Here is a 26,702-nt window from a genome sequence, read left to right on the forward strand (position 1 = left end):
AGGCTGGCCTCGAACTCAGAAATCCGCCTGCCTCTGCCTCCCAAGTGCTGGGATTAAAGGCATGCGCCACCACTGCCCGGCTCACTTTTTATTTTTATTCATTTATTTTAAAAGGCCTGTTTATTTTTCATGAGTTATTTGCCTGCATGGATATATGTGACCATATGACAGAAGAGGTCAGAAGGGGACATAGGATCCCTGGAGTTACAGGTGGTTGTAAGCCACCCTGTGGGTGCTAGGAAGCAATCCTTGATCCTTGGCAAAATCTGTCAAAGGCAACCACACTTTCCTCCCTAGTAACGCTGAGCAAGCCATATGGGTTTCTTAGTATTTTAATTCTCTTGAAATTTAAAATCCTGCCTGAGCTCAGGGGATAAAGGCAAGAAAGACGCAGAGGTTGACCACCGGATTGCAAAGTGACTGTAGTTGACAGCAGTTGAAGAACCAGCCAGTGCCCCGGAGTCCTTCCGGCCCAGAGCGGTACCCGCCTCTCCAGGAACACGTGACAGGTAGCGCGGCGGGTAAACTACAACTCCCATAGTACCACGCGGCCGGCCTACTTTCTCATTGATTGGCCACTAGGGATATTTGAAAGGAGGTGCTGGCGCGGAAAACGAAGCGAAGCGTGCCCACCCGGTGTTTGGTGGAGCTCAGGCTCGGGGCTAGTCCTAGACTGGTGAGGAACGGTGGCTTCGAGGAAGTAAAGCGCGGAGGGTCTGCTGAGCGCGCGCTCAAGCCGCGGTAGGTGACGTTCCCATTGCTGACCTGGAGAGAAACGGGGCGTCTCCGCGGAGGCTCGGCAGCCCCTGAAAGAGCGTGGTCGGCGCCCAGGACCCTGTGGAGACCCCTGGGGTGGCCTGGTGGGACACGGAGGACAAGGGACGTACTGGAGGACAAACAGTGGACTCCTCAGTTTATAACGGGAGCCCAGCGTCCAGGCATGTTCGCCCCCTCCTCCCATAGGATTTCTGGTGGGATTCTTTGCCTGCTTCATCCTTTTAAGCCTCCTACAACCTTCAATCTCTCTTTTTTTCCCTCCAGTTATTTCCATTACAACCCTTCGCTGGCTTCTACAAACCATTTCGTTGTATCTATACTTTTGCCATGAGGAATTTCAAAGGAGTCAACTTTGCCACTCTGCTTTGCTGCAAAGAGGAGACCCAGGAACTGCTGTCTGACTTGAAGGTGGGGCCCTTTCTGGCTCAGGACACACCTAGTTTCTGAGAGTATCTGTGTTTTTTCCTTTTCCCTTTTATTGTTTTTATTTTTAATTATTTTTCCATTGAACCCAGGATCTTACGCATTCAGGAAAGCACTTCACCGCTGTTTTTACTTTAAAAAATAACATATATAATTTATATATCTTCATATGTTATATAGAAACATATATAGCACACAGTATATAATGTATAAACTATATATTATATAAATATATGTTTAAAGTTTTTGAGATAGGGTCTTTCTACACAGCTCTGGCTGTCCTGTAAGTCAATATGTAGACCAGGCTTGCCTTAAACTCAGAGAGATCCACCTGCCTCTGTCTCCCAAATACTGGAATTAAAGGCATGTCCCAGCAAGCCTGGCCAGCTTTCACTTTTTTATTTTGAGACAGTGCTCACTAAATGGCCCCAGCTGGCCTTGAACTTACTCAAGCCCAGGAAGCTCCTGAACTTTCTTTTTGCCTTAACACAGGCCTGTGCCACGAAGCCTGGCTGTGTCTTGCCTTAATTTGGACAGATTTCTACTTTTCTTTCTTTACCTCTCTTTTCTGCTCATCCGGCTTAATATTTTCTCCTAGGAGTTCCTGTCCAGATCTCGAACTGAGAGAAGACAAGTCTGTGATACCATCCTGAGGGCTTGCACCCAGCAGTTGACTGCCAAGCTCGATTGCCCTGGTCACCTGAGGAGTATTCTGGACCTGGCAGAGCTGGCCTGTGATGGCTATTTGTTGTCCACTCCACAGCGTCCCCCCCTCTACCTGGAACGCATTCTTTTCATCTTACTTCGTAATGGTTTGACTCAGGGAAGCCCGGACACTGTGCTCCGCCTTGCCCAGCCTCTCCATGACTGCTTGGTACAGAACTCTCGAGAGGCTGCCCCTCAGGACTATGAGGCCGTGACCCGGGGCAGCTTCTCTCTGCTTTGGAAGGGTGCAGAAGCACTGTCAGAGCGGCGAGCTGCGTTCTCAACTCGGCTGAAGGCCTTGAGTTTCTTGGTGCTCCTGGAGGATGACAGCATCCCTTGTGAGATCCCTCACTTTGCTTCTCCAACAGCCTGTCGAGTAGTAGCTGCCTATCAGCTGTTTGACGTGGCTGGACAGGGTCTAGATGAAGCCGATGCTGACTTCCTGTATGACATGCTTTCCAGGCATGTGATCAGAGTCTTAGTAGGTGAGGGTGGTAGCTCTTCTGATTCCCTGTCTCCTCAGAGGGCCCTCTGCCTCTTGGAACTCACCCTGGAACACTGCCGTCGACTCTGCTGGAACCACCACCACCACAAGGCTAGCAGAGCAGTGGAGAAGGCTTGGGGCCACCTAGAGAATAGCAGTATAGCTTCCAGCCTCCAGTTATGCCAGATGGGGATTGAGCTGCTGGAAGCTGCAGAAGAAAGACCAGGGGCAGTGGCCCAGCTCCTGACAAAGGCAGCCACTCTTCTGAACAACAGCATCAGGGTGCCCTCAGCCCCGCTCCGGGCATTGTATGACAGCTGCCAGTTCTTCCTTTCAGGCCTGGAAAGAGGCATCAAGAGGCACTACGGACTTGATGCCATATTGAATCTCTTTGCTTTTCTTGGGGGATACCGCTCCCTTGTCCAGCACCTGCGAGAAGTGAGTTAAGGACCTAGAGTAGGGTGGGGAGTGTGGCTCTGTAAATAACTGGAAGGTTCTGGATCCTTGGTAAGTTGCTCTCTGGGCTGTGCCAGGCTTCAAGGACTCCAGGCAGGAGTTAACTCAAAGCTCACTGTCTCCAGGTTTCAGACCAGCCCGCCCCTTCCTTCTTCCTTCAGGTCTCCGAAGCATCCTCCAAGCAGCAGCAGTGCTTGCTCCAGATGCACTTCCAGGGTCTCCACCTCTTCACTGGGATTATGTATGACTTTGCCCAAGGCTGTCAGGTACCATCTGGGAGTCAGGAAAACCCCATCTAAAAAACAAAAAGCTTTGGTTTCGGTCTTAGGGGGAGGAAGTCCCAGTGGACCTTGCATTGACTCTTCTGACCCCTCAACCTTCTTGTTCCTTCAGGTAGCTGAGCTCGCCCAGCTAGTGGACAGTTGCAGATCTACTGCTGTCTGGATGTTGGAGGCCTTAGAGGGCCTGTCAGGCGGAGAGCTGGCTGACTACCTGGGCATGACTGGTTAGTGCCTTGGGGCTTAGCTGCACAGCTCTAGGGGACAGCTATCACTACATAGTTCCAGGATAGCCCAGGCTACACCTAGAAACCTTGTTTTGAAAAAACAAACAGCTGGGCGTGGTGGCACACACCTTTAATCCCAGTACTCAGAAAGCAAGGGGGTTAGGCGGGGGTCTCCTGAGTTTGAGGCCAACCTGGCCTACAGAATGAGTTCCAGGTCAGCCAGAGCTTTTTATCCTGAGAAACCCTGTCTCAGAAAAATAAGTAAGTTTTTGTTTGTTTGTTTGTTTGTTTGTTTACATAATTACTTGGTTTTATTTTATGTGCATTGGTGTTTTGCCTGCATGCATGTCTGTGTAAGGGTGTGAGGTCTTGGACTTACAGACAGGTGTGAGCTGCCAAGCGAGTGCTGGGAATTTGAACTCAGGTTTGCTGGAAGAGCAGTCAGTGCTTGTAACCGCTAAGCCATCTTTCCAGCCCAAATAAACCTTTAAAAAAAAAAAAAAAAAAAAAAAAAAAAAAAAGCAGAGTCCAGGATGGGCAAGGAGTCTGAGCACCGTTGAATTAGGTGTTCAGGGTCCTGCCTCATGACAGTGTCCAGGAGAGAATGTCTGTGTACGCACAGCTAGCAACTGGTGCTGAGCTAGAGAGGGTCTGATGCTCACGGAGTAGGAAGGTAATGTGGTACCAGTGGTGTGAGGGAAGGAGGAGGCAAGACAGCCCTCGTGCAAGTGTGGAGAGGCCGATGGTGGGAGTTTTCTCAGGGAGGGTGGGCAGCAGCTGATGTAGACAAAGCTGGTCCTCCCCTGTGTTCCCTGATGATCTGGATGCCAGTGTTCTCATCTAGAAGCTAATGAGATGACCCCACGTTGAGCATCTCAGCAGCACAGAAAACAATGACTCTAACATTAGTTGTCCTTTCTCTCCCCACAGCCTCTTACACCAGCAACTTGGCCTACAGCTTCTTTAGTCAGAAGCTCTATGAGGAGGCCCGTGCCATCTCAGAGCCAGTCTGTCAGCACTTGGGCTTGGCAAAGTCAGGTGCTTGTCCCGAAGTGCCTCCTGAGAAGGTAGAAGGGAAGGAGAGATGTGGAAAGGGAGGTTATGTTGTGGGAGTCATGAAAGGGCTAGCCTGCAGCCCTGCCTAGGGCATTGTTTCCCTAACAATCTTGCCTGTGCTGTTGCTTTTTTCTTCCTTCCTTCCTTTTTTTTTTTTTTTTTTTTTTTTTTTTTTTTTTTTTTTTTTTTTTTTTTTTTTTTTGATACAGGGTCTTACTGTGTAGCTCTAACTGGCCTGGAATTTGCTATGTAGACCAGGCTAGCCAAAAAGTCCCAGAGATCCACCTACCTCCTCACCTGGCAGTTTATCCTAAAATGGCTTTTTTGTTTGTTTGTTTGTTTTATGTTTGGCGTTCTCCTAAGCCAGTTCCAATCCTAGCTTCACATTAGAATCATCTGAGTGCACTTCAGGGACATTCTAGTGTAATACTTGCCTCAAGTTAATTACGTCGGATTCTTGCCCTAGATCTCAGACATCTACATGTTCTGAAAGTTTACCCACTTCCCTCAAGGGCACTTCTTTGTTCAGCCAGAGTGAAAGGCAGGGTCTTCAGAATGGGCTGAAAAGATGGGTTGGCTGCAGTGGCAAGTGACGTGGGTAGTTTGGGGCCTTGGACTGTGTCTCAAGTAAGGGACGAGGAGCTGAGGGTTATAGATGGAGCCATGACCTCAGGCGGGCGTCACTGTGGCAAACAGTGAAGGGCATAAACCTGGGTTGTGGGGCTCCCGTGACAGCCTGGGCGGGAACAGCCATGAGAGAAAGCAGTGGATGGTACAAGGCCCTCATTTTGAGTTGGCTAGGTAGGAAGGAGGTAGAAAAAAGGGAAACCTAAGAGTGGCCCTGCATTTTGGTCACAATCAGATAGTCCCATTTGCCGAGAAAGAGTCATAGGAAGTGGAACAGGTCCTTCAGTCGGAGGGTACTGGAAGCTTAGTTCTCGGATTCTAGAGAGGGAGGAGGGCCACCTGCTGTCTCTCTTCCATGTGCTCACTGAGTGTCTGCTTGCTTTCTGTGCTGTGCACACTTAGTGGCTCCATGTTTCAGCTCTCTCCTGTCTCTGGTCAGCTACATAGGTGCTTCCGGCTGCATGTGGAGAGCTTGAAGAAACTGGGTAAACAGGCCCAGGGCTGCAAGATGGTGACCTTATGGCTGGCAGCTCTGAAACCCTACAGTGTGGAACACATGGTCGAGCCAGTCACTTTCTGGGTTCGGGTCAAAATGGATGCAGCCAGGGCAGGAGACAAGGAGCTACAACTGCAGTGAGTTGGACAGGAGGAGGACCATCACTTCTGCCCATGTCCCTTAATCCGACACAGTCTATGTAGTCCTGCACTTGCTTTATAGACCAGGCTGGCCTTGAGACCCTTCTGCCTCTGCCTTCCTAGTGCTGGAATTAAAGGGATGTGCCGCTGGGCCCGGCCTCCTCCATCCTTATTTTGAAAGTGATTTCTTCATCAATTATGCTTTGAGTACCTGTGTCTGGGTATAGGGCGCACAGTGGTCAGAAGCAATGTTCTTGTTTTGTTTTTTGTTCGACTTGGAGAAATGCAACCACGTGCATTGTATGTATTTTTCACGAAGACAGACCATGACCTGCTACTGGGTCATTTAGGCAAGTCTTTTTTTTTTTTTTTTGAGAAGTGATGTAGGTAAGGCCTGAAGATGTGGAGAAATCCATCATTAAACGCCTTAAGGAACTAGTCACAGAATACAAAGGCGCTAGGGTGGGAACAAGTTGGGACCGGGAGCTGCCGTGGAGGAAGGGGAGATAGGGTGGGATGTAGCCTGTCAGTAGAGGGGTTAGAAGCCAGACCACACAGGGTTTTGTAAGCCATGATACAGGATGTGATCCTCAGGGAGCCCCGTACATTAGAGGAGCCATATGACCCTATTACACAATTAGATGCACAGCGAAATGCCAAACTAAGGCTGAGGTTCCCTTGTAAGGTGCAAACTGTCTTCAGGGTCTTCACCCCTGTGCTGCTCTGCCCTTCAGGACTTTGCGAGACAGCCTAAGCTGCTGGGACCCAGAGACACAGTCTCTGCTACTGAGGGAGGAGCTGCGGGCCTACAAGGCAGTGCGGGCTGACACTGGGCAGGAACGCTTCAACGTCATCTGTGATCTGCTTGAGCTCAACCCTGAAGAGACGGCAGCTGGAGCCTGGGCACGAGCTACCTACCTGGTGGAACTGGCCCAAGTGCTGTGCTACCACAACTTCGCCCAGCAGACCGACTGGTGAGGAGGGGTAGCTGAGGAGGCCTCTTCCACTGCACGTCCTAATGCTGCTGATACAGGATCAGTTTCCTACTCTGTTGCTGAGTGCTCCCTTCGTTTTAAGCACAGTTCTTTGTCTGCAGCAGCTGACTGTGATTTGCCTCATGCTCTAACAGAGGCATGGTTTTGCCAGCTGCAGGCAGTTTTTGCAATTGTATGGCTTTTGGAACTTTTCAGAGGTGGGGTTGGTGCTTGTTGGTCATGGGGGGGGGTGGTCTGTGGTAGTTTGTTAGTAGTAGTGCTCAAAGAAGAAACAAGAAATCACATTCAGAAATATCTCAGTGTCTCCCTCCTCTCCTCCCTCCATCCCTCCGCTCTATCCTTCTTTCTCTCCTGTTTAGTGATGGGGGAGAAACCAGGGTGATAAAGGTGGGAGGAAAAGAACCCACAAAGCAGCAAAGACCAGCTGCACCCCACTTAAGTGTGTCTTTCTACAGCTCTGCCTTGGATGCTATCCAGGAGGCCCTGCAGCTTCTGGAGTCTGTGAGTCCTGAGACCCAGGAGCAGGATCGCCTTCTGGATGATAAAGCTCAGGCCTTGTTATGGCTCTACATCTGTACCTTAGAGGCCAAAATGCAGGAGGTATGTGGAACTGAGCCCAACCAGGCTGCTCCCACCGAGCTGGTACCAGTCCTGGGTTTTGTTTCAAAACCTCTCTTTTTCATCCAGGGTATTGAGCGGGATCGGAGAGCCCAGGCCCCTATTAACTTGGAGGAATTTGAAGTCAATGATCTGAACTATGAAGATAAACTGCAGGAAGATCGTTTTCTGTACAGTAACATTGCCTTCAATCTGGCTGCTGATGCAGGTGAGGGCAGTCAACAGTCTGCCGCAGGCATCTTGGAGGCTTCCTAGGCTGTGCCACAGGCTGGGCTTGTGCTGGGGATGTGGGACAGTGGGGAGGAAGGCTGGCACAAAGACACAGCATGGCATGCAGAAAGCCAAGTTCTTTTCAGATGGCCAGGTGGCGAAAGTAGTCATCTTCTGATTTACAGCTCAGTCCAAATGCCTGGACCAGGCCCTGACTCTGTGGAAGGAAGTGCTTACCAAGGGGCCAGCCCCAGCTGTGCGGTGTCTCCAGCAGACTGCAGCCTCCCTGCAAATCCTGGTGGCTGTCTATCAGTTGGTGGCAAAGGTAAGGGATGGCTGGAGTCTCTGCCACAGGGGTAAACTAGGACCGAGCACCCTCACCTTTGACCTGTGCACTTGCAGATAAGCCATGCGGCCTAAGGGTATGGACTCTGTTGGCTGTGGTACTGTACACTTGTAACTCTAGCACTTGCACTTGGGAGGCTGAGGCAGGGGAATTATGAGTTACAGGCCAGTTTGCATTATATGGTGATACCCTCTTTTTAAAATGGGGGTAGGGAGCAAATCTATATCTCAGTGGTTGGCCAGGTATGAGCAGTAATGCCAAGTCCTGGATTCAGCCCCCAGTGCCACAGAGGTGGGAAGCATCAGTTTATCTGATCCATTGTTAACATTAACACAATGATGCATGGAAGATGTTCTGTGGAAACGGAAAACTCAAATGTTAACCTTAGGAATTACTAAATGTTCCAGGCTAATAGTGGTCCCTGGAACACTTTAATCTTTAATCCCTGGCTGTCCTAGAACTTGCTCTGTAGACTAGACTGGCCTGGAACTTACTTGCCTCTGCCTCCCCAATTCTGGGATTACTGACCAGGGACAACTGTGAGTGTCAGTTCTTTACTCCCCTCTGGTTCCAGGGATCTAACTTGGGTTATGAGGCTGACAGGTGCCTTTATCTGCTGAGCTATCTTGCCGGTTGCCAGCTTTGTATTTTTATGTATAACTTTAAGGGGCTCCCTCATGCTCTTCTTAGACCCACCCAATATTCAGAACTATACAAGGAAAGCAAAGTGACTGTGGTGCCTACCCAGTCGTGCAATCCCAGCTGCCAGGCAGGCCAAGACAGTACAGGTTTACCTTAAGCCTTAATCATAAAGGCAGTCTTTCCAAAAGTAAGATAGGTAGCTCTGTAGCAGAGCACTTGCTGAGTATGTTCAGGGTTTGGGCTAAACCCCAGTTACCATAAAAGATTAAAACAGTTTATTTAGATACGGTTTGAAAAGTCTAGCACAAGGAGGCTGAAGCAGTAGCTCAGACCTAGATTTGAGTCTTGGGTCGACCACATGAACACTTACAGGAACTTAGATAGTTACGAGACCGCTGTGAGTGGGTCTCAGTCTCCTATTCCAGTCCACTGAGATGGAATCTCATGAGAATTCATATGCGGGTGCTTGGGAACCTCCTGGCACGGTGCTGGTTCACAGTGCATGCCCGTTTGCCAGTGGTGATTGGCATCTAGGCCTTTAATTTGTGTGGTGCTGGGGATCAAATCCAGGAATTGTTTACATTCTAGGCAAACAGTAGTCTACTAACTGCACTGCTTTCCCTATTCATTTGGTCTTTATTTTTCTATTTATTTACTTATTTTGAAGATAGGGTCTCACTGTATGTCTATGGCTTGCCCGAGACTACAGTGTAGTCTTAAGATCTACCTGCCTGCCTCCTGAACACTAAGATTAAAGGTGTTACCACCATTTTTTTTTTTTTTTTTGGTTTTTCGAGCAGGGTTTCTCTGTGTAGCCCTGGCTGTCCTGGAACTCACTCTGTAGACCAGGCTGGCCTCGAACTCAGAAATCCGCCTGCCTCTGCCTCCCAAGTGCTGGGATTAAAGGCGTGCGCCACCACCGCCCGGTGCACCGTTGTTATTGTGTTATTATTATTATTATTATTATTATTATTTTTAAATAGGGTCTGGCTATGCAGTCCAGACTGGCCTCTAACTCACAGCTATGGTCCTACCTCGCTTCCTCAGTATTGGGATTGTAAGTGTTGCCACTGTGGCTGTTTTTAAAACAGAAGGGGCTGTAGTCTTACATTTGAGCAGTAGTGGCAGGTGGCTAGGGGTTCGAGGCCAGTTTTTCTGTCTTTTTATTCTTTTTCTTCTTTTCTTTTTTAAAAAATGTTTATTTTGAAATTATTTTTAGAAATAATAATAATAAGTCACAGGAAGGAGGAAAGGGAAGAAGAACACAGTGTCCAGACAACTCTATGCTCCATGAGCTTGACACACCCTCTTCTGCTCACTAGTTCCCAGGGTGAGAAAGGACTCAGCCACCCACAGTGTTACAGGGACATGGATCCATTTCACACAGAAGCCAGCGAATCCCATGCTCACAAATCCCATCGCTGAGGCTGTGGCAATCCTCTGGAATTCTTTTCTGTCGGGTTTGGTGCAACTTTTAACCAGCTGAATCGAGTCCTTTACAAACTGGCAACTTGGCTTAACAAACTCTGTTCTGTGATCCGTGTCTGTGGGATGGCAGCTTGAGAGGGTCTGTTCTTTATTTTTTAAGACAGGGTTTCTCTGTGTAGCCTTAGATGTCCTGGAACTCCCTCTATAGATCAGGCTAGCCTTAACCTCATGGAGCTCTGCCTGCTTCTGCCTCCCAAGTGCTAGGACTAAGGGCCTGTACTACACCACCACTAAACTTTAGGCCAGTTTCAACTACACATCAAGTTTGAGTGAGGCCAGTTTGGGTCACATGACACCCTGCCTCAAGGCCCAAAGTGTGTAAGGTGGTTGTAGGTCTCCTGGGGGTGGTTGATAGATAGATTTCTGGGTATGTTGTGAACACCCCAAGGTCCCAGGTTTCAAAAGCCTGGGGGGCTGGGGGACATACAGGCTCTTGCAGGAGCTGAGTCAACATGTTCTTGGATGACTAGCCCTTGCAGGGTCTGGAGACCCTCCTGCTCCTTCAGATTGTATCTAAGAGACTACAGGACCACGCAAAGGCAGTCAGCTCTTCCTGTCAGCTTGCCCAGCTACTTCTGAACCTTGGCTGTCCCAGCTATGCCCAGGTGAGTACTGGCTTGTTGAGTCTGAGGCTGCAGGGGCCAAATGGCTTTAAAGTCCCATCTTTCCTTGAGAAGATTTGGCTGTAATGCATCAGAATGAGGATTCTGGAGGCGACCTTGGGAACTGGAGACTCCTTTCCTGGTCATTGAGTTGTGCAGATCAGCCCACCTGTTCCTTCTGACTTAGTTGATGTCTTATTACCTGTGTGGGACTGTCATACTTGGGTTAACTCAGTCTCCCCACCACCCCTGTTCTTTCTCAGCAGTGGTGGGGGTTGAACCCGGGGCTTCAGGCACACTGGATGAGAGATAAGAGCTCTGCCACTAGGCTCAAGCCCAGGCTCTGTCTTCTGCATGTCACCTTCTGATTCTGCCAGTCAGCAAAGATTTGATCACTTCTTTCCCTCCTAAAAGACTCCATGGCTTCTGTGACACCCTGAACACTACTATCCTGACTTTATAACACAGCTGTCTTTAACATTTTTAATAGAAGTGATTTTTTTCATTAATTTACATCCCAATATCATGTATTTATTAATTTACATATGTATGCCTCCTTGTCTGCATGTGTACCACATGTATGCAGGACCTGTGGAGGTCGGAAAGGTACTGGCTCCTCTGGATTTTATTATTAACTACCCCATGTGAATGCCAGGAACCAAGCCTTAACCACCTCAGTCAATACGTACCCCTCACTCTCCTTTCCTGTATGTGTCCCCTGTCTGTAGTTGTATTGGTCCCTTTACCCAGAGTACACCTCTCTGGCTATGAGGGTTTTTGTCGTTGTGGTTGTTTGTTTTTGTTTTTTGTTTTTGAGACAGGGTTTCTCTGTATAAGCACTGGTTGTCTTGGTACTCATTCTGTAGACCAGGCTGGCCTCACACTCAACCTCCGCCTCCAAGTGCTGGGATCAAAGCCATGCCCATCACTGCCTGACTTTTCCCTTCATTCCTAAAGGCAGAGATGTGCACTGGGAACCTTTATGTGACTGTCCTCTGGCTTTTTGTCTTTCCCAGGTGGCTGAGGGTGTTTATCTATTGTCCTTTAGGGCTTTTCTTTGTTTCTTTGTTTCTTTGTTTTTGTTTTTGTTTTTGTTTTTTTTGTTTTTTTTTTTGTTTTTTTTTTTTTTTTTGCTGTGGTAGTTAACTGAAAGTGTTTTTTTTTTTTTTTTTTTGTTTGGCTTTTTTTTGTTTTGTTTTGGTTTTGGTTTTTCGAGACAGGGTTTCTCTGTGTAGCCCTGGCTGTCCTGGAACTCTCTGTAGACCAGGCTGGCCTCACGCTCAGCCTCTGCCTCCAAGTGCTGGGATTAAAGGCGTGTGCCACCACTGCCTGGCTAACTGAAAGTGTTTTAAGCTTCAAACAAATAAATAGCTTTTGCAGATTATAATATTTGAGATAATATAGTATTCAGTGCCTTTCTTGCAAAATTTTCACTTGGTTTTAATTTGAAGAGTCTAACTAGCATGTGGGTGGTATCATCTGTCTGCTTTTAGTTGTATCTGGAAGAGGCAGAGTCAAGCCTGAAGAGTCTGGACCAGACGATGGACACGTACCAGCTGCTTTCACTGACCTGTGCTCTGCTTCGAAGTCAGCTTTGCTGGGCTTGCCAGAAGGTGATTTCTATGATTCCCACTGCCCATATTACCTATAGACTGGGACGGAGCTGAGCCCAGAGCTTGCCCTAGGACAGCAGTTTTCAACCTGTGGGTCACGACCCCATTTAAGGCTTGAAGGACCTTTTCTTTCACAGGGGTATTCTGACTATTGAAAAACACAGATATTTACATTACAGTTCTTTTGTTTTGTTTTTGTTTTTGTTTTTCAAGACAGGGTTTCTCTGTGTAGCTCTGGCTGTCCTGGAACTCACTCTGTAGACCAGGCTATCCTCGAACTCAGAAATCCGCCTGCCTCTGCCTCCCAAGTGCTGGGATTAAAGGCGTGTGCCACCACCGCCCGGCTACATTACAGTTCATAACAGTAGCAAAATTACAGTTTTGAAGTAGCAACAAAGCCAGTTTTATGGCTGGGGGGTCACCACAACATGAGGAACTGTATTAAAGGGTCTAAGCATTAGGAAGGTCACCTGTTGGGAGCCGACTTTAGCAGAAAGCGGCTAGATCAACTTTGCAGCCATCTGGAACCATATACCCTGACGAAAGATTTGGTTTTCAATAGCCTACAACAGCTGAAGCACACTCTGATATTCCACATATTTTGTGTTGCTGTTTACTGGCCCCAGCTGCAAGGTGCACGTGGTAGTCACGCCTGCAAGGCATTGCAGTTCACGTGCTGTCCACGTGCTATCTACACCATACATGCTTATAAGGCGCACGTGCTATCCACGCCTGCAAGGCATTGCAGTGCACGTGCTGTCCACGCTATAGACGCCTGTAAGGCTTACGTCATATCAACACCTGCAAGGCGCGTGGTATCCACGCGCCTACAAGGCACGTGGCAAAAGCCTATAAATAGCTCAGAATTCCCTTCAATAAACGAGACTCGATCAGAATCTCTGTCTTGTCTCCATTCTTTGCGTCTCTTCTCCTTTATCCCCACTCTCTCTCTCTCTCTCTTGCTAGACCCTGACCCTCGGACCGGAACGGGCAGTACGGGCTGCAACAGTTTGGCGCCCCACGTTGGGCGCCAAACTGTTGCGCTTACTGGAGCCCCACGTTGGGCGCCAAACTGTTGCAGCCCGTACTGCCCGTTCCGGTCCGAGGGTCAGGGTCTAGCGAGAGAGAGAGTGGGGATAAAGGGGAAGAGACGCAAAGAATGGAGACAAGACAGAGATTCTGATCAAGTCTCGTTTATTGAAGGGAATTCTGAGCTATTTATAGGCTTTTGCCACGTGCCTTGTAGGCGCGTGGATACCACGCGCCTTGCAGGTGTTGATATGACGTAAGCCTTACAGGCGTCTATAGCGTGGACAGCACGTGCACTGCAATGCCTTGCAGGCGTGGATAGCACGTACGCCTTATAAGCATGTATGGTGTAGATAGCATGTGGACAGCACGTGAACTGCAATGCCTTGCAGGCGTGACTACCACGTGCACCTTGCAGCTGGGGCCAGTAAACAGCAACACAAAATATGTGGAATATCAGAGTGTGCTTCAGCTGTTGTAGGCTATTGAAAACCAAATCTTTCGTCAGGGTATATGGTTCCAGATGGCTGCAAAGTTGATCTAGCCGCTTTCTGCTAAAGTCGGCTCCCAACAGTCACCTGTGCCCATCCAGTGTTTATATGGGTCCTGGTGTCTGCATGCCAGTGGTCATCCTCCTTCCCCACCCTTCTTGCATAGTTTTTGTTTTGTGGTGTTGTGGATTAGTGGGGCCTCCTGCAGGCCATGCAGCTGCCCTGCCACTGAGCTACACTCTCTTCTCACTTGTATTTCCAAAGGCTCTGGACCTCAGGAAATTTGGGGGGATCTTCATGATATTTATCTGTGCTCTGAGATTTTCCTGCAGCTAGGCAGAATGTTCAGGACCCTGAAAAGCAGTAGAAATTTCTTCACCTGATAGTAGAGATATTAATTTCTTTCTTTGCCTGTTTCTGCATTGGCAGAATACATGAAAGGGGGCTAGAAGCTGGGGGACACAGGCTGATATGATAGCCATTTCTGTAATTCTAAGACTGAGGCCGGAGGAGCTAGACATTGAAGTCAGCTTGGGCTGGGTAGCAAAACTATCTCAAAAAGAGGAAACAGTGGTTTGGGTGAGCGGAGGCATTGGTCTAGGAAAGCTAGCTGGTTCCAAAAGATCGCAGTTTTGCTCCAAATTAGTTGTGGGCCTTGATCATCTCTTCTGATCAAACTCTAGTTTTTTAAGGGTTGTTGTTGCTTTTCCATTCTTAAAGGCAGAGATTTGCACCTCAGACCTCTAGGGGCTTCTCCAACTTACATGACGTTTCTCTCTGGCTTTTTGTCTCTCCCAGGTGACTGAGGGCGTCTCTCTGTTGCTTTCTGTCCTCCGGGACCCTGCCCTCCATAAGTCATCCAAGGCTTGGTACTTGCTACGTGTCCAGGCCCTGCAAATTCTGGCTTTTTACCTCAGCCTCTCATCCAACCTCCTCTCAAGTGCCCTGCGAGAGCAGCTCTGGGATCAAGGTGAAAGAAAGGGGCTTTTGGCTTTCCTGGATGGCGGTCATGGTTTCTTCTTGTGCTGGCTGTTCTTTGCAGCCATCTGCCCATGCTGTCAAGCTTGTAAAGCAGCACCTGGAACCTACCTGTGGCAGCAAATGGTTTCACTTCTTCTGCTACCTGTAATCCTTTAATGAACAGCTGCTTGGAATGTTAAACTGAAAGGAATTCTAAGACCCCCCAACCCCCGCCCAAGGGATCTCCGGGGAAAAGAGCTCTGTGATTGATTAGCTCTGTCTGCCTATGGTGCAGAGGGAAGAATGCCTTGTATTTGCTATTTTAGTTGAAGTTGAATTGCTGTTGCAATCATCTTTTCCCACTTCTCCCACACCAGGCTGGCAGACCCCAGAGACGGCACTGATAGACGCCCACAAGCTCCTCAGGAGCATCATCATTCTGCTGATGGGTGGCAATGTGCTCTCAATTCAGAAAGCAGCTGAGGAGTCGCCCTTTCTGGATTACGGTGAGTCTGAGGAGGAGAGCAGGTCCCTATGGGATTGGACACATTAGATATGATGACTGCTTTGTCTTCAGCAAATCTGACCATGGCTCCGTATTGTCTTTCACTCCCTGCAGGTGAAAATCTGGTGCAAAAATGGCAGGTTCTCACAGAAGTACTGACCTGCTCAGAGAGACTGGTCGGCCGCCTGGGCCGCCTGGGGAATGTGAGTGAGGCCAAGGCCTTTTGCTTGGAAGCCCTAAAACTTACAACCAAGCTGCAGATACCTCGACGGTAAGTAAGAAGACGCCAGTGCTGGCTTCTGCCATGTGCTTTTGAGTGTGGATTCCCCAGTGATTGTAGAAATTTCCATGTTATATCTAGAGAGGCTGGTGGGAGAAGGCTAAGCAGGCAGTGCTGAGGTAATCAAGGTTAGAAGCTCATATGCCTGATTAGTCTGTAAAGGACAACAACTGCCTGTGCCTAAGCTTCTGTGCCTGTGGGGCTTGGTGAGGAGTGCAGTGGTGTGATTTACTTGAAGTGATTTGGGATGAGACTGCATAGAACAGCGCTTCTCAACCTGTGGGTCCAGACCCTTTTCACAGGAGCAGCCTACCAGATATCCTGCATGTAGATCTTTACATTATGATTCATAGCAGTAGCAAAACTACAGTTAGGAGGTAGCGGTGAAAGTAGCTTTATGGTTGGGGTCACCACAACATGAGGCACTGTATTAAAAGGTAAAGGGTCTTGGCATTAGGAAGGTTGGAACCACTGGGAGGAGGTTCCTACCAGAGAGGCTATAAGTCAGTTTAAGGACTCAGGGAAAGATGTGAGGCCTGGGCCTGCGAAAAGGTAAGGAGAGACTCCAGGAAAACAGTAGTCTATTGACTGGTTCTCATCCCCTCCTCACAAGGTGTGCCCTGTTCCTTGTACTGAAGGGTGAGCTGGAGCTGGCCCGGGGTGACATTGACCTCTGTCAGTCAGACTTGCAGCAAGTTCTCTTCTTGCTCGAGTCTTCCACAGGTGAGCTACCAAGTGCCCTCCGAGCTTGGTGGGGAGAGTTCATATTACAACATGTCACAATATAAGTAAAGGTTTGACTGCATTCTAAGTCAGACAGGTGTCTGGTTCTGCACAACACTGACTTCAGTCAGACTGTTACTGTCCCCACCTCCTCCAGAGCAAATCTGCACAGGCAGAACTATCTCTGGTCGATTCTCAGTGCTAGTAATTTTTTGTTTGTTTTGAGACAAGGTCTTTCTGTGTAGTCCTGTCTGGCCTGAACTCACTAGGTAAACTTTAACTTTAAACTCATGGAGCTAACCACATCTGTCTCTGTCTCCCCAGTGTGGTGCACATGTCTTTTATTCCACGATTCTGGAGGCAGATCTCTGAGTTCCAGGCCAGCCAAGGCCATGTAATGAGATCTTGATTAAAAAAGCAACCAAGAGGGCTAGAGAGATGGCTCCGTGCCATTAATGTTGCACGCACCTCTTTTGTGTCCACTTTGCCCGCGAAAAAGGACACGGAGGCAGTAATCGGGTATCACTACAGACGAAGATTTACTTCTTGTAACAGCAAAAGCGGAAAAGACCCCAAGCCCGGGAAAGGCACTGCTATATGTACCCTAGAGTGGCGTGTTCACTTCTGATTGGCTGTTCACTCATCACCCCATATTACGCCCCGGGATGGGCAGTGACTTTGGCGCGCTTTTGCCTTTTGCACCTGCGCAGTCAGTTGTTTACAAGTGGGAGGACAGGATGCCCGTGCCATCTTGGAATGGCGAATCACTGCGGCTCCCAACACATTAAGGCTGACATCTTGAGCCACACGGTGGGATGAGGAAAGCTCTTCAAAAGCTGTCCTCTAACTTCTACATGCACGTGTGGCATGATTATGTCCACACACTAACTTTTAAAAAGGATTAATTTTGGGCTGGAGATTAAAGGTGTGTCCACGATGCCCAGTTTGTCAGTATTTTTACCTGTGTTATCTGTGTGCACCTCCTCCAGCCCAGGTAGGAACACAGAGCTTTGAGGTACAGGAGTGGGGTATGGACTGGAGTATTGATCCCTTGTTGAGTGGGAAGAAAACACTAGGTTTTTTTTTTTTTTTCCTTCTTCCTTTTTTGATATGTTACATAGATGTTCTGAGTAATTTGTAAGTAAATAGTATATACAATCATGGGGTTGAGCCCTGAGGTGGATCTCTTGAGACCATTTCTCAGTGTTGTAATTTGTGATCTGCTTTCTCCCTAGAGTTTGGTGTGGTGACCCAGCACCCAGACTCAGTAAAGAAGGTGCACACGCAGAAAGGGAAGCATAAGGCTCAAGTCCCCTCTTCCCCACCCCTATCTGAGGAGGAACCCTTCCTGAGGGGCCCTGCCCTTGAGCTGGTGGCCACTGTGCTCAAGGAACCTGGTCCCATCCAGCCCTCTGCAAACACCTCCCCAGTCCTGAAGACCAAGCCGCCACCCAACCCTGGCTTCCTGTCTCACTTGCCCAGCTGTGACTGTTTACTGTGTGCCAGCCCTGCCCTCTCAGCAGTCTGTCTGCGCTGGGTGTTGGTCACTGCAGGAGTGAGGCTGGCCACAGGTCATAAAGCTCAGGGTCTGGATCTGCTGCAGGCTGTGCTGAGGAGTTGCCCTGCAGCCACCAAGCGCTTCATGCAGAGTCTTCAGGCTTCTCTGAGTCACAAAGTAACCCCCTCTTGTGTTCCAAGCCTCTTTGATGAGATCATGGCTCAAGTGTACACACACTTGGCATTGGAGTGCCTGAGTCAGACATCTGCAAAGAGCCTGGGGAAGGTCTTGGCATCTGGGCTGAAGTTTGTGGCAACACGGATACAGTGCTTGGAGTTTTGGCGAGCCAACCTGCTCTTGATTCAGGCCCTTGCAAAGCTGGCCCACTTTAGCTGCTGTACTACCGAACTTTTTGCAAGCGCCTGGGGCTGGCAGCCACCATTGATAAAAAGTCGGCCAGTCTTAGAGCCCACTAAGGTTCAGAGACAAAAATGCTCTGGACGGGGGCAACGGCGGGTAGCCTCTGCTCCCCCACCCCTCCACATCAGCTCTCAGAAAGGTCTGGAAGAACAAGGGCCACCTTGTACCCCTAAGCCCCCAGGCCGGGCTAGGCAAGCTGGCCCTCGTGTCCCTTTCACCATATTTGAAGAAATCTCCACAAAGAGCAAGCTCGAGGTTCCCTTGGCTCCCAGGGTCCACAGGAGGGCTCAGACTCGCCTCAAGGTAAGGCAGGACTGTGGCATGAGGATGGCTTTGGACAGGGTATGGCCTGGTAGAGGAGCCAAGTGGAGTGTCATCTGCCTGCAGCACCCTGCACCCTCTCAGCTGTGGGTCTGTTCCTCTGTCATTCTTCCCCTCCGTCTTCTGTCGCTTCCTTTTCCAAACTGAGACTTACTATGGACTTTGAGTGGCAAGTGTCCCCATGGACAGTCAGTTCTGAGGTCACCAGAGGCCTGTCAGGGCCTCCATAGTGCCACCTGCTGTTTGACCCTGTTGTTGAGTCTCTTGGCCTTCGTTTTTCTCTTTCCCTCTGTCACAGGTGAACTTCAGTGATGACAGTGACCTGGAAGATCTTGTTTCAACTGAAGCACAACTTGTGGAGGAACCTAAGAGGCGAGGGACTGCTTCCCGTACCCGGGGTCAAACTAGGAAGGGCCCTAGCTTAAAGACAGATGCAGTGGTTCCTGTAGGTAGTACCCCTGGACATTCCAGTCTCAGTGGGAGGACTCGAAGGGCCAGGAAGGTGGTTTCAAGACATTGTGAAGAAGAGAGTCCCAAGGCATCCCTCTGTGTCCGGGCCAGCCTGGGACCGGAGATCATGAGAAGTATCCCTGAAGAGGAGCCAGTGGACAACCAGCTGGAAAAAAGCTTCGAGATTCTCAGGGGTTCTGATGGGGAAGACTCAGCCTCAGGTAGGCGAGAAGTAGAAGGCATGTGTTCTGTGGTGTTTGTTGGGTGTTCCTGGGACCAAAACTAAAGAAATAACAGTACCAAGGCCCAGAAGGAAAACCCTTTGCTAGCTCAAAGGAGGAAACATGAAAAACAGTATTCTCTCCTTAGGTGAGAAGGCAGCTGCAGACCCTGGTCTACCCATAGGAGAATGTGAGGTGTTGAGACGGGACTCCGGCAAGGCGGAGCGACCGGTCCTGTACCCAGACACGGAGGCCAATAGTGACCCTAGTCCTTGGCTCCCGCCCTTCTCAGTTCCTGCACCCATTGGTGAGTATACTGACCACTGGGGTTAGATGACCCAGAGAGGCCTGGGCCAGTTCTTCTTCTATCCTTTTTTGGTAGCCACGTTTTTGTTTTGTTTTTTTGTTTGTTTGTTTTGTTTTTTCGAGACAGGGTTTCTCTGTACAGCCTTGGCTGTCCTGGAACTCACTCTGTAGACCAGGCTGGCCTCAAACTCAGAAATCCGCCTGCCTCTGCCTCCCAAGTGCTGGGATTAAAGGCGTGCACCACCACTGCCCGGTGGTAGCCACATTTTTAAAGAACTTTTTCTTGACACATAATCTCATGTAGCCCAGGGTGGCTTCTAGGATTACAGATGTGCATCACATCCAGCTCTTTTCGTGTGTGTGTGTGTGTGTGTGTGTGTGTGTGTGTGTGTGTGTATTCATACAGTATGGGTATATTGCGCGCGCGTTCATGTATGGATGGGTACACTGCATGTGTGTGCGTGTTCATGTATGTGTGGCTGCACATGTGTCATTTGTGTGCAGTTGTGTATAGAGGCCAGAAGTAGATGTCAAGTGTCTCTCACTTGCTTTTGCTCACTGATGGAGTGGCTGCAGCAAGCCCCAGGCCTACACTTGTTTCTCCTCCTTAGCACTGGGGTTACAGTGTGCGCCTTTGTGCCTGGCTGGCTCTTGCAGTGGTTGCTGAGCCTCCAAACACAGCTCTGCATGTTTGTACAACAGATAAACGCTAACAACTGAACCGTCTCCCCAGCCTGTCTTATTTTTTTCCCCACACAGGGTCTCAATGTGTGGGCCTGGAATTTATTATGTAGAACAGGCTGTCTTTAAACTCACAGAGATCTGCTCGCCTTTGCCTCCTCAGTACTGGTCAAAGGCTCAGCTTTTCCTTTATTTTGTAAAGTGGCATTTGCATACTTACTTGTAAAGGTCAGAGGGCACCTTTGGGAGTCCTGGTACTCCTATTCACCTACTGAGCCATCTGGTTGGGGGATCCTTGTTTTGCTTTTGAGATGGAATCTTGAATCCTCCTGCCTCAGCCTCTCACATGCTGGGATTACCCAGTGTGTACCACCACACCCCAAAGGCTCAGCTTTAAAATTTTTATTTTATTTTTTTGAGACAAGGTGTAATGTAGCCTCTGCTGGTCTAGAATTTCCTGTGTAGCCGAGGCTTGTCTCCTCTACCTACCAGTGGAGTTCCAGTGAAGCTCCTCACAGGGAGCTGTAGCGGAAAGAGCTGACCTAGAACTCCATTAACTAGGGGAGACTTCTTGAGCATGTGTTGAGGCACAGACAAGATGGTAAGAATATATGCATATACCACTACGCCGGGCCTTTTCTAATTTTTGAGGCACGATGTCGCCGTGGTCCCAGCTGGCCCGGATCTTGGGAACACTGAGCCTCAGTTTCTAAAAACGCTCGGATTAACGGTTAAGCAATCCCTGTATCTCCCAAACTGTCTATTGTTTTGGCTTCCTAGTTCCAGCAGTCTCTGAACCTGGTTGGATTCTGCATTTTGTGTAAGAGACTTTGTGTCTCTGAGCTGCTGTTGTCTCTATAGTAACAAGGGGCTTGGAGGAGAATAGGCCATGAGGCCTGTCAGTCAGGAGTAGTCTTGGCATATTCCCTTGTAAGCAGTAGCTGCTCTTCTCTATGGGAGGTGAGATCCGGACCCCTTGAAAGTTCCTATTAATTAAGAAGCAGGGTGCCCATGTTTAGCAATAATCCTGACTTTTTTCTAGATCTTTCTACCCTGGATTCCATCTCTGACTCACTGAGCATTGCTTTCCGTGGTGTTAGTCATTGCCCTCCAAGTGGGCTCTACGCTCACCTCTGCCGCTTCTTGGCCTTGTGTCTGGGCCACCGGGACCCCTGTGCCACTGCGTTCCTTGTTACTGAGTCTGTCTCCATCACCTGCCGTCACCAGCTGCTTACCCACTTGCACCGACAGCTCAGGTGAGGGCTTGCTGTCAAGGGTAAAATGGGTAAACTGCCTGGAAGGCTCTGACTTGGAAGGAGCCAGACTCATTCTTGTGTTGCCTACAGCAAGGCCCAGAAGCAGCAAGAATCTCCTGAACTGGCAGAGCATCTGCAGGGGCTGGATCTGAAGGAGAGACCTGGCTGTGTCCCACTGGCCCGCATCCAGCGCCTCTTTTCCTTCAGGGCTTTGGGATCTGGCTACTTCCCCCAGGCAGAGAAGGACAGTTTCCAGGAGCGCCTGGCTCTGATCCCCAGTGGTATAGTATCTGCTTCTGCCTGCATCTCCTGTCTTTTATACATTGAGTTGAAGGACTGAGTAGATGAGCTTAAGATAGTGCCTAGTTTACCTAGACTTGTCCTCTTTGTCAAGTCTTTAGCTTTCTTCTGAGATGGGATCTTGATGTGTTAGCCCACCTTCTGGGTACTTAGATTTTAGGTGTGTACCACTACCCCTCGTTAGTCATGCCTTTTTATATATTAACATTTGTTTCTCACACCAGAAGTACACTGCATTCAGAATTGTAGTTTCTTCGGTGTGTGTTGATGTCTGGCTGGAGTTTCCTGCTATGAAAAGGGATGATGTGAACACTTTACTCTGAGTGGAAACCTTTGTTCATTGCTGAGAGGGACACGTAGACGTACCAGTTGCCTGTTCACAGGGAGCTGTAGCAGAAAGAGCTTCCCTGGAACTCCATTAACTAGGGGACACTTCTTGAAGATGTCTTGAGAGACAGTGTAGAAGACCAGCATGCAAGTACCTCCTGAAAGTTTGCATGACTCTGGGTGTGTTTTCTGTGTGTGTTAGGGGTGACTGTCTGTGTGTTGGCCCTGGCCACCCTCCAGCCTGGAACCCTGAGCAACACTCTTTTACTGACCCGCCTGGAAAAGGACAACCCCCCAATTACTGTGAAGATCCCCACTGCCCAAAATAAGGTAGGTTTCTCTACCGAGGACTAGTGTTCACAGGTTCTATGGGTGAGGGGTGGGAAGGTGAGGATCGTCAGGGAAGATGAACCTCACAACAGTCTTCTTCCATAGTTCCCGCTAAGCGCAGTGCTAAAGGAATTTGATGCCATCCAGAAGGACCAGAAAGAAAACAGCAGCTGTACTGAGAAACGAGTGTGGTGGACCGGCCGGCTGGCACTAGACCAAAGGATGGAGGTGTGTGCTCTCGGGGTGAGAGGCTGAGTCCTGTCACAGAGGGGCTCAGAGGATAGGGGACAGTACCTTCTGAGAGGAGGTCCAGGTCAGTGTTGAGCTACTTCAGGTCCTAACTTTGTTAGATACCAATTATGATCTGCTGTTAGATACCAATTATTATGGCATAAGCATGATTGCTTATGCCAATAATAGCAGTACTCTTGAGGCTATGGCAAGAGGGTTATCTCAGGTGCAAAGACAGCCTGGGCTATCGTGAGTTCCAGACCACAAATTAAGACCTCGTCTACAGCCGGGCAGTGGTGGTGCACGCCTTTAATCTTAGCACTTGGGAGGCAGAGGCAGGTGGATTTCTGAGTTCGAGGCCAGCCTGGTCTACAGAGTGAGTTCCAGGACAGCCAAGGCTAACAGAGAAACCCTGTCTCGAAAAACCAAAAAAAAAAAAAAAAAGAAAAAAGAAAAAAAAAGACCTTGTCTACAAAAACCAAGTAAACAAAACATGTCATATGAGGGGGACTTTTAAAAAAGAGCTCCAGACTTCTTAAAAGGAGATATGGAATGGAATGCTTAAAGATGTTCCGATGTGAGGTGCCCTCTCCTTTAATCCCAGCACTTGGGAGGCAGAGGCAGGACAACAGGACTTGGGGTCATCATTAGCTACATAGCAAGTTTGAGGTGAGCCTGGGTATATTTCCTCCCTCCCCCTTCCCTCCCTCTCTCCTTTCTCTATGAATGACAGTGAATATAGCTTAGTTGGAAGAGTATTAGCTTAGAATGTAGGAATCCTGTGTTTAGTTTGATCCTCAAAACAGAAAAACAAAAAACCAAAAAACCATGTGCGGTTACACCAGCTAGTTATCCTGGTACTCAGGAAACAGCAGCAGGAGGACCAGAAGTTCAAAGTCTTGTTTTTTGTTGTTTTTTGTTTTGTTTGTTTTGAGACAGGATTTCTTTGTGTAGTGCTTGCCATCCTGAACTCACTCTGTAAACCAGCCTGGCCTTAAACTCAGAGATCCACCTGCCTCTGCCTCCCCTAGGATTAAAGAAAGACAGGGCCACCATGCCCGCCCAGCTTCAAAATCATTTTTGGCTACATAGGGAATTTGAAGCTAGCCTGGGAAACATAAAATTGTACTTCAACAAATAAATACTGAAGACGTGAGTGCAATGACATAAGCCTGCAGTCCCAGTCCTGGGAGTTGAGACAGGAGGATTGCTGGCAGTCATGGTCAGGCTGGGCTACATACAGCCTGAGGTCCTCTCTCAAAAGAAAAGACTAGGTATGGTGCACTTTTAGTCCTAGAATCCCTGTAGTTTGAGCCTAGCCTGGTCTATATAGTGAGTTCTAGGATACCCCGAGCTACATAGAGAAGACCCTATCTTAAAAAAGAAAAGACAAAACAGACCAAAGACATAGACCCATTGTCCACCATTTATATTGGTCAACAACACAGTGATGTCTTCAACCTTTGAGTGTCTCAGAAAAGGAAAAGACAGACATCTAAGACTAATGGACCTTCCTGACTCATAAAACATAGTTTCTGTTTAACTGCAAGCTCGCTCCCTGCCCTAGGAACTCATCACCTCCCTGGAGGAACAAGTGCTGGGCTGCTGGAGGGTGCTGCTGCTGCCGTGCAGCGCCGACCCCGTCCTCGCCCAGGAGGCCTCTCAGCTACAAGAGTCTCTGCAGGGCTGTGGCTGGGAATACCCTGACTCTGCTCTCCTGAAAGTGAGTTCAGGAAACGAAGGGGAAAATAGTTCTGCTCTTCCAGCCATTGTGGTGGAGTATGGCACCCACACCCACTAACCAATGTTCTCCTGTAGGTCATTCTGAGTGGGGCCAGAATCCTCACCAGCCAAGATGTTGAAGCCTTGGCATGTGGGTTGTGTCCAGCCCAACCCGAGCGGGCACAAGTGCTCCTGAGTGAGGCAGTAGGACGGGCACAGAGCCAGGCGGCCCCTCCAAGTCGACATCTTGTGTTGGTGTTAGACAAGGTAAAGAGCTAGGGCACCGAGCAGTGCCCAGAGGGTAATGAGCACAAGGTCTTCTCCAGGTCCCTTCAGACATCTGCGTTTGTGTGGCTGGTGACAGTGACTCTGGAATGCTTTCTTCCAGGACCTGCAAAAGCTGCCATGGGAAAGCATGCCTAGCCTCCGAGCACTGCCAGTCACCCGGCTGCCCGCCTTCCACTTCCTGCTCAGCTACTCCATCACTAAAGAGGTGGGGAGCAGGGCATGGGCCTGCATGATTGGCTGTAAAGCCTAAGGAAAGAATGCTAGAGCCCTGGGGAGATGGAAATGGAACACAGATGGGTTGGTTATGGAAGTCGCTTAGAGTATGCTGGACCTGGGCTTCCTGGACTGACCAAGAACCTAACTGTCAGTGCTTTCCCCTCAGGCTGGGGCCTCATCAGTGCTGAGCCAAGGTGTTGACCCACGGAATACCTTCTATGTGCTCAACCCTCACGGTAACCTGTCAAGCACAGAGGAGAGGTTTCGAGCCAGTTTTAGCAGGTCAGGTGATGAAGGCTTAAAGTAGGGTAGGGAAGGGTAGAGGCGCTGTGCAGGGCGATCTGTGTTTGCTTTTTGCTCCAGAGTCGGTGGTTACATCTCTTTTCTGTCTGCTGCTCCCTCTGCTTCATGGTTTTTGCTACATGGTTGTCTGCCATATACTGACTTAGCAGCTTCTTCCTGCAGTGAAGCTGGATGGAAAGGAGTGATTGGGGAAGTGCCAAGCCTTGAGCAGGTGCAGGCGGCCCTGACAGAGCGTGATTTATATATGTGAGTGTTTGGGGCAGGGAAGTTGGGAGGGGACCATCCTGGAGGGTGGCATCTTTATGGTTGATTGGGCATTTTGGAGGTGTTCAGTGTTCACTTCCTTCTGCCTTAGCTATGCAGGGCACGGAGCTGGTGCCCGCTTCCTTGATGGGCAGGCTATCCTGCGGCTGAGCTGCCGAGCAGTGGCCCTACTGTTCGGCTGTAGCAGTGCAGCCCTGGCCGTGCACGGGAACCTGGAGGGAGCTGGTATAGTGCTCAAGTACATCATGGCTGGCTGGTAAGGCTGGAGGGTGAGATCTGCCCTTAGGGCATTAAAACTCTAGCCCCTATCCCAGGTTCTTTCCTGAATTGCTCACATGTCTGGCTTTCCTCCCCTCCCGGGGTCCCCTGGAACTACAAGCCAAGGGAGCTCCTCATTGTTCAAGCCTCTTTACTCATGTACCACGGATGATGTCTTCCCATGTTTGTTGTTACAGAGCCCTTACTTTGTATTTCTGCATTTTTTCTTCCAAGCCCCTTGTTTCTAGGTAATCTCTGGGATGTGACTGACCGGGACATTGACCGTTACACAGAGGCTTTGCTGCAGGGCTGGCTGGGAGCAGGCCCAGGGGCTCCCCTTCTTTACTATGCCAGCCAAGCCCGCCAGGCCCCTCGACTCAAGTATCTTATCGGTGCTGCACCTGTAGCCTATGGCCTACCTGTCTCTCTGCAAACACCTGAAACTGTCTGATCTGTGGTAGAAGCTGTGTGACTACCTCCAAACTTGGTTTTGATTATTTAGAATTTTTAAAGTGATTTTCCCTGGTGTTTTGTATGAAATATTTTCTTTAATGTGACCTTAATAAAGATATACCAAGCCTCGGTTTGTGAGAATTCAAGCTCCTCCCCTCACTGCTGCTCTGACTGTAAGCAGATTAGAGTTGCTCCACAGGGTTCAGAGTTAGAGAGCTTTGGGAAGAAAGACTAAACCACAGGACACAGTTTGCTGTCTTGATGAAGCTGAAAAGAGGGCCTGGTGCTGCACGCCTTTAATCCCAGCCATTGGGTGGCAGAGGCCAGCCTGGTCTACTTAGCTAGTTCTAGAATAGCTAGGGGCTATGTAGAGAAACCCTATCTCAAAAACAAAAACAAAAACAAAATGCTCAGAGCGAGAGGCAAACAGATCCCTGTGAACTCAAGGCCGGCCTAGTCTTTACTGTTGAGTTTCAGGCTACCAATACTACAAAAAGACCCTGTCTTTTTAAAAAAAGAAAAAAATCAAAGTGTTCACAAAGGCAGTGATAGGGCGATGTGGGTGGTTTTAATTCCTCCACTGCTGTTGTCTCTCTTCTGAATGATTTTAGAAGCCATTGCTCTTCCCACTAAGGCTGCTACACTTCAGCAATGCCAGCAGCCGAGTCTGTAGGGTTTTGCTACTC

At 49.1% G+C, this 26,702-nt stretch overlaps 1 protein-coding gene across 1 annotated transcript; it reads left to right on the top strand.

The window, feature by feature from the left end:
- The first annotated feature begins 509 nt into the window (after window positions 1-509).
- On the top strand, window positions 510-26,157 carry Espl1 (extra spindle pole bodies like 1, separase). Its single transcript, XM_076912152.1, has 31 exons — window positions 510-741; window positions 1,042-1,185; window positions 1,799-2,827; window positions 3,007-3,111; window positions 3,239-3,350; window positions 4,281-4,417; window positions 5,473-5,666; window positions 6,404-6,643; window positions 7,120-7,264; window positions 7,352-7,490; window positions 7,678-7,817; window positions 10,439-10,573; window positions 12,064-12,183; window positions 14,502-14,673; window positions 15,041-15,169; window positions 15,283-15,439; window positions 16,062-16,171; window positions 17,407-18,392; window positions 18,709-19,081; window positions 19,230-19,388; window positions 21,111-21,324; window positions 21,415-21,605; window positions 22,154-22,281; window positions 22,387-22,509; window positions 24,080-24,235; window positions 24,331-24,501; window positions 24,623-24,727; window positions 24,905-25,020; window positions 25,204-25,287; window positions 25,397-25,561; window positions 25,798-26,157. The coding sequence occupies exons 2-31, from the start codon at window positions 1,105-1,107 to the stop codon at window positions 26,012-26,014; spliced, it is 6,333 nt and encodes a 2,110-aa protein (XP_076768267.1). The 5' UTR covers window positions 510-741; window positions 1,042-1,104; the 3' UTR covers window positions 26,015-26,157.
- The last annotated feature ends 545 nt before the right edge of the window (window positions 26,158-26,702 follow it).

This window comes from Arvicanthis niloticus, chromosome 13 (genome assembly GCF_011762505.2).
Source record: "Arvicanthis niloticus isolate mArvNil1 chromosome 13, mArvNil1.pat.X, whole genome shotgun sequence".
NCBI classification, from domain to species: domain Eukaryota; kingdom Metazoa; phylum Chordata; class Mammalia; order Rodentia; family Muridae; genus Arvicanthis; species Arvicanthis niloticus.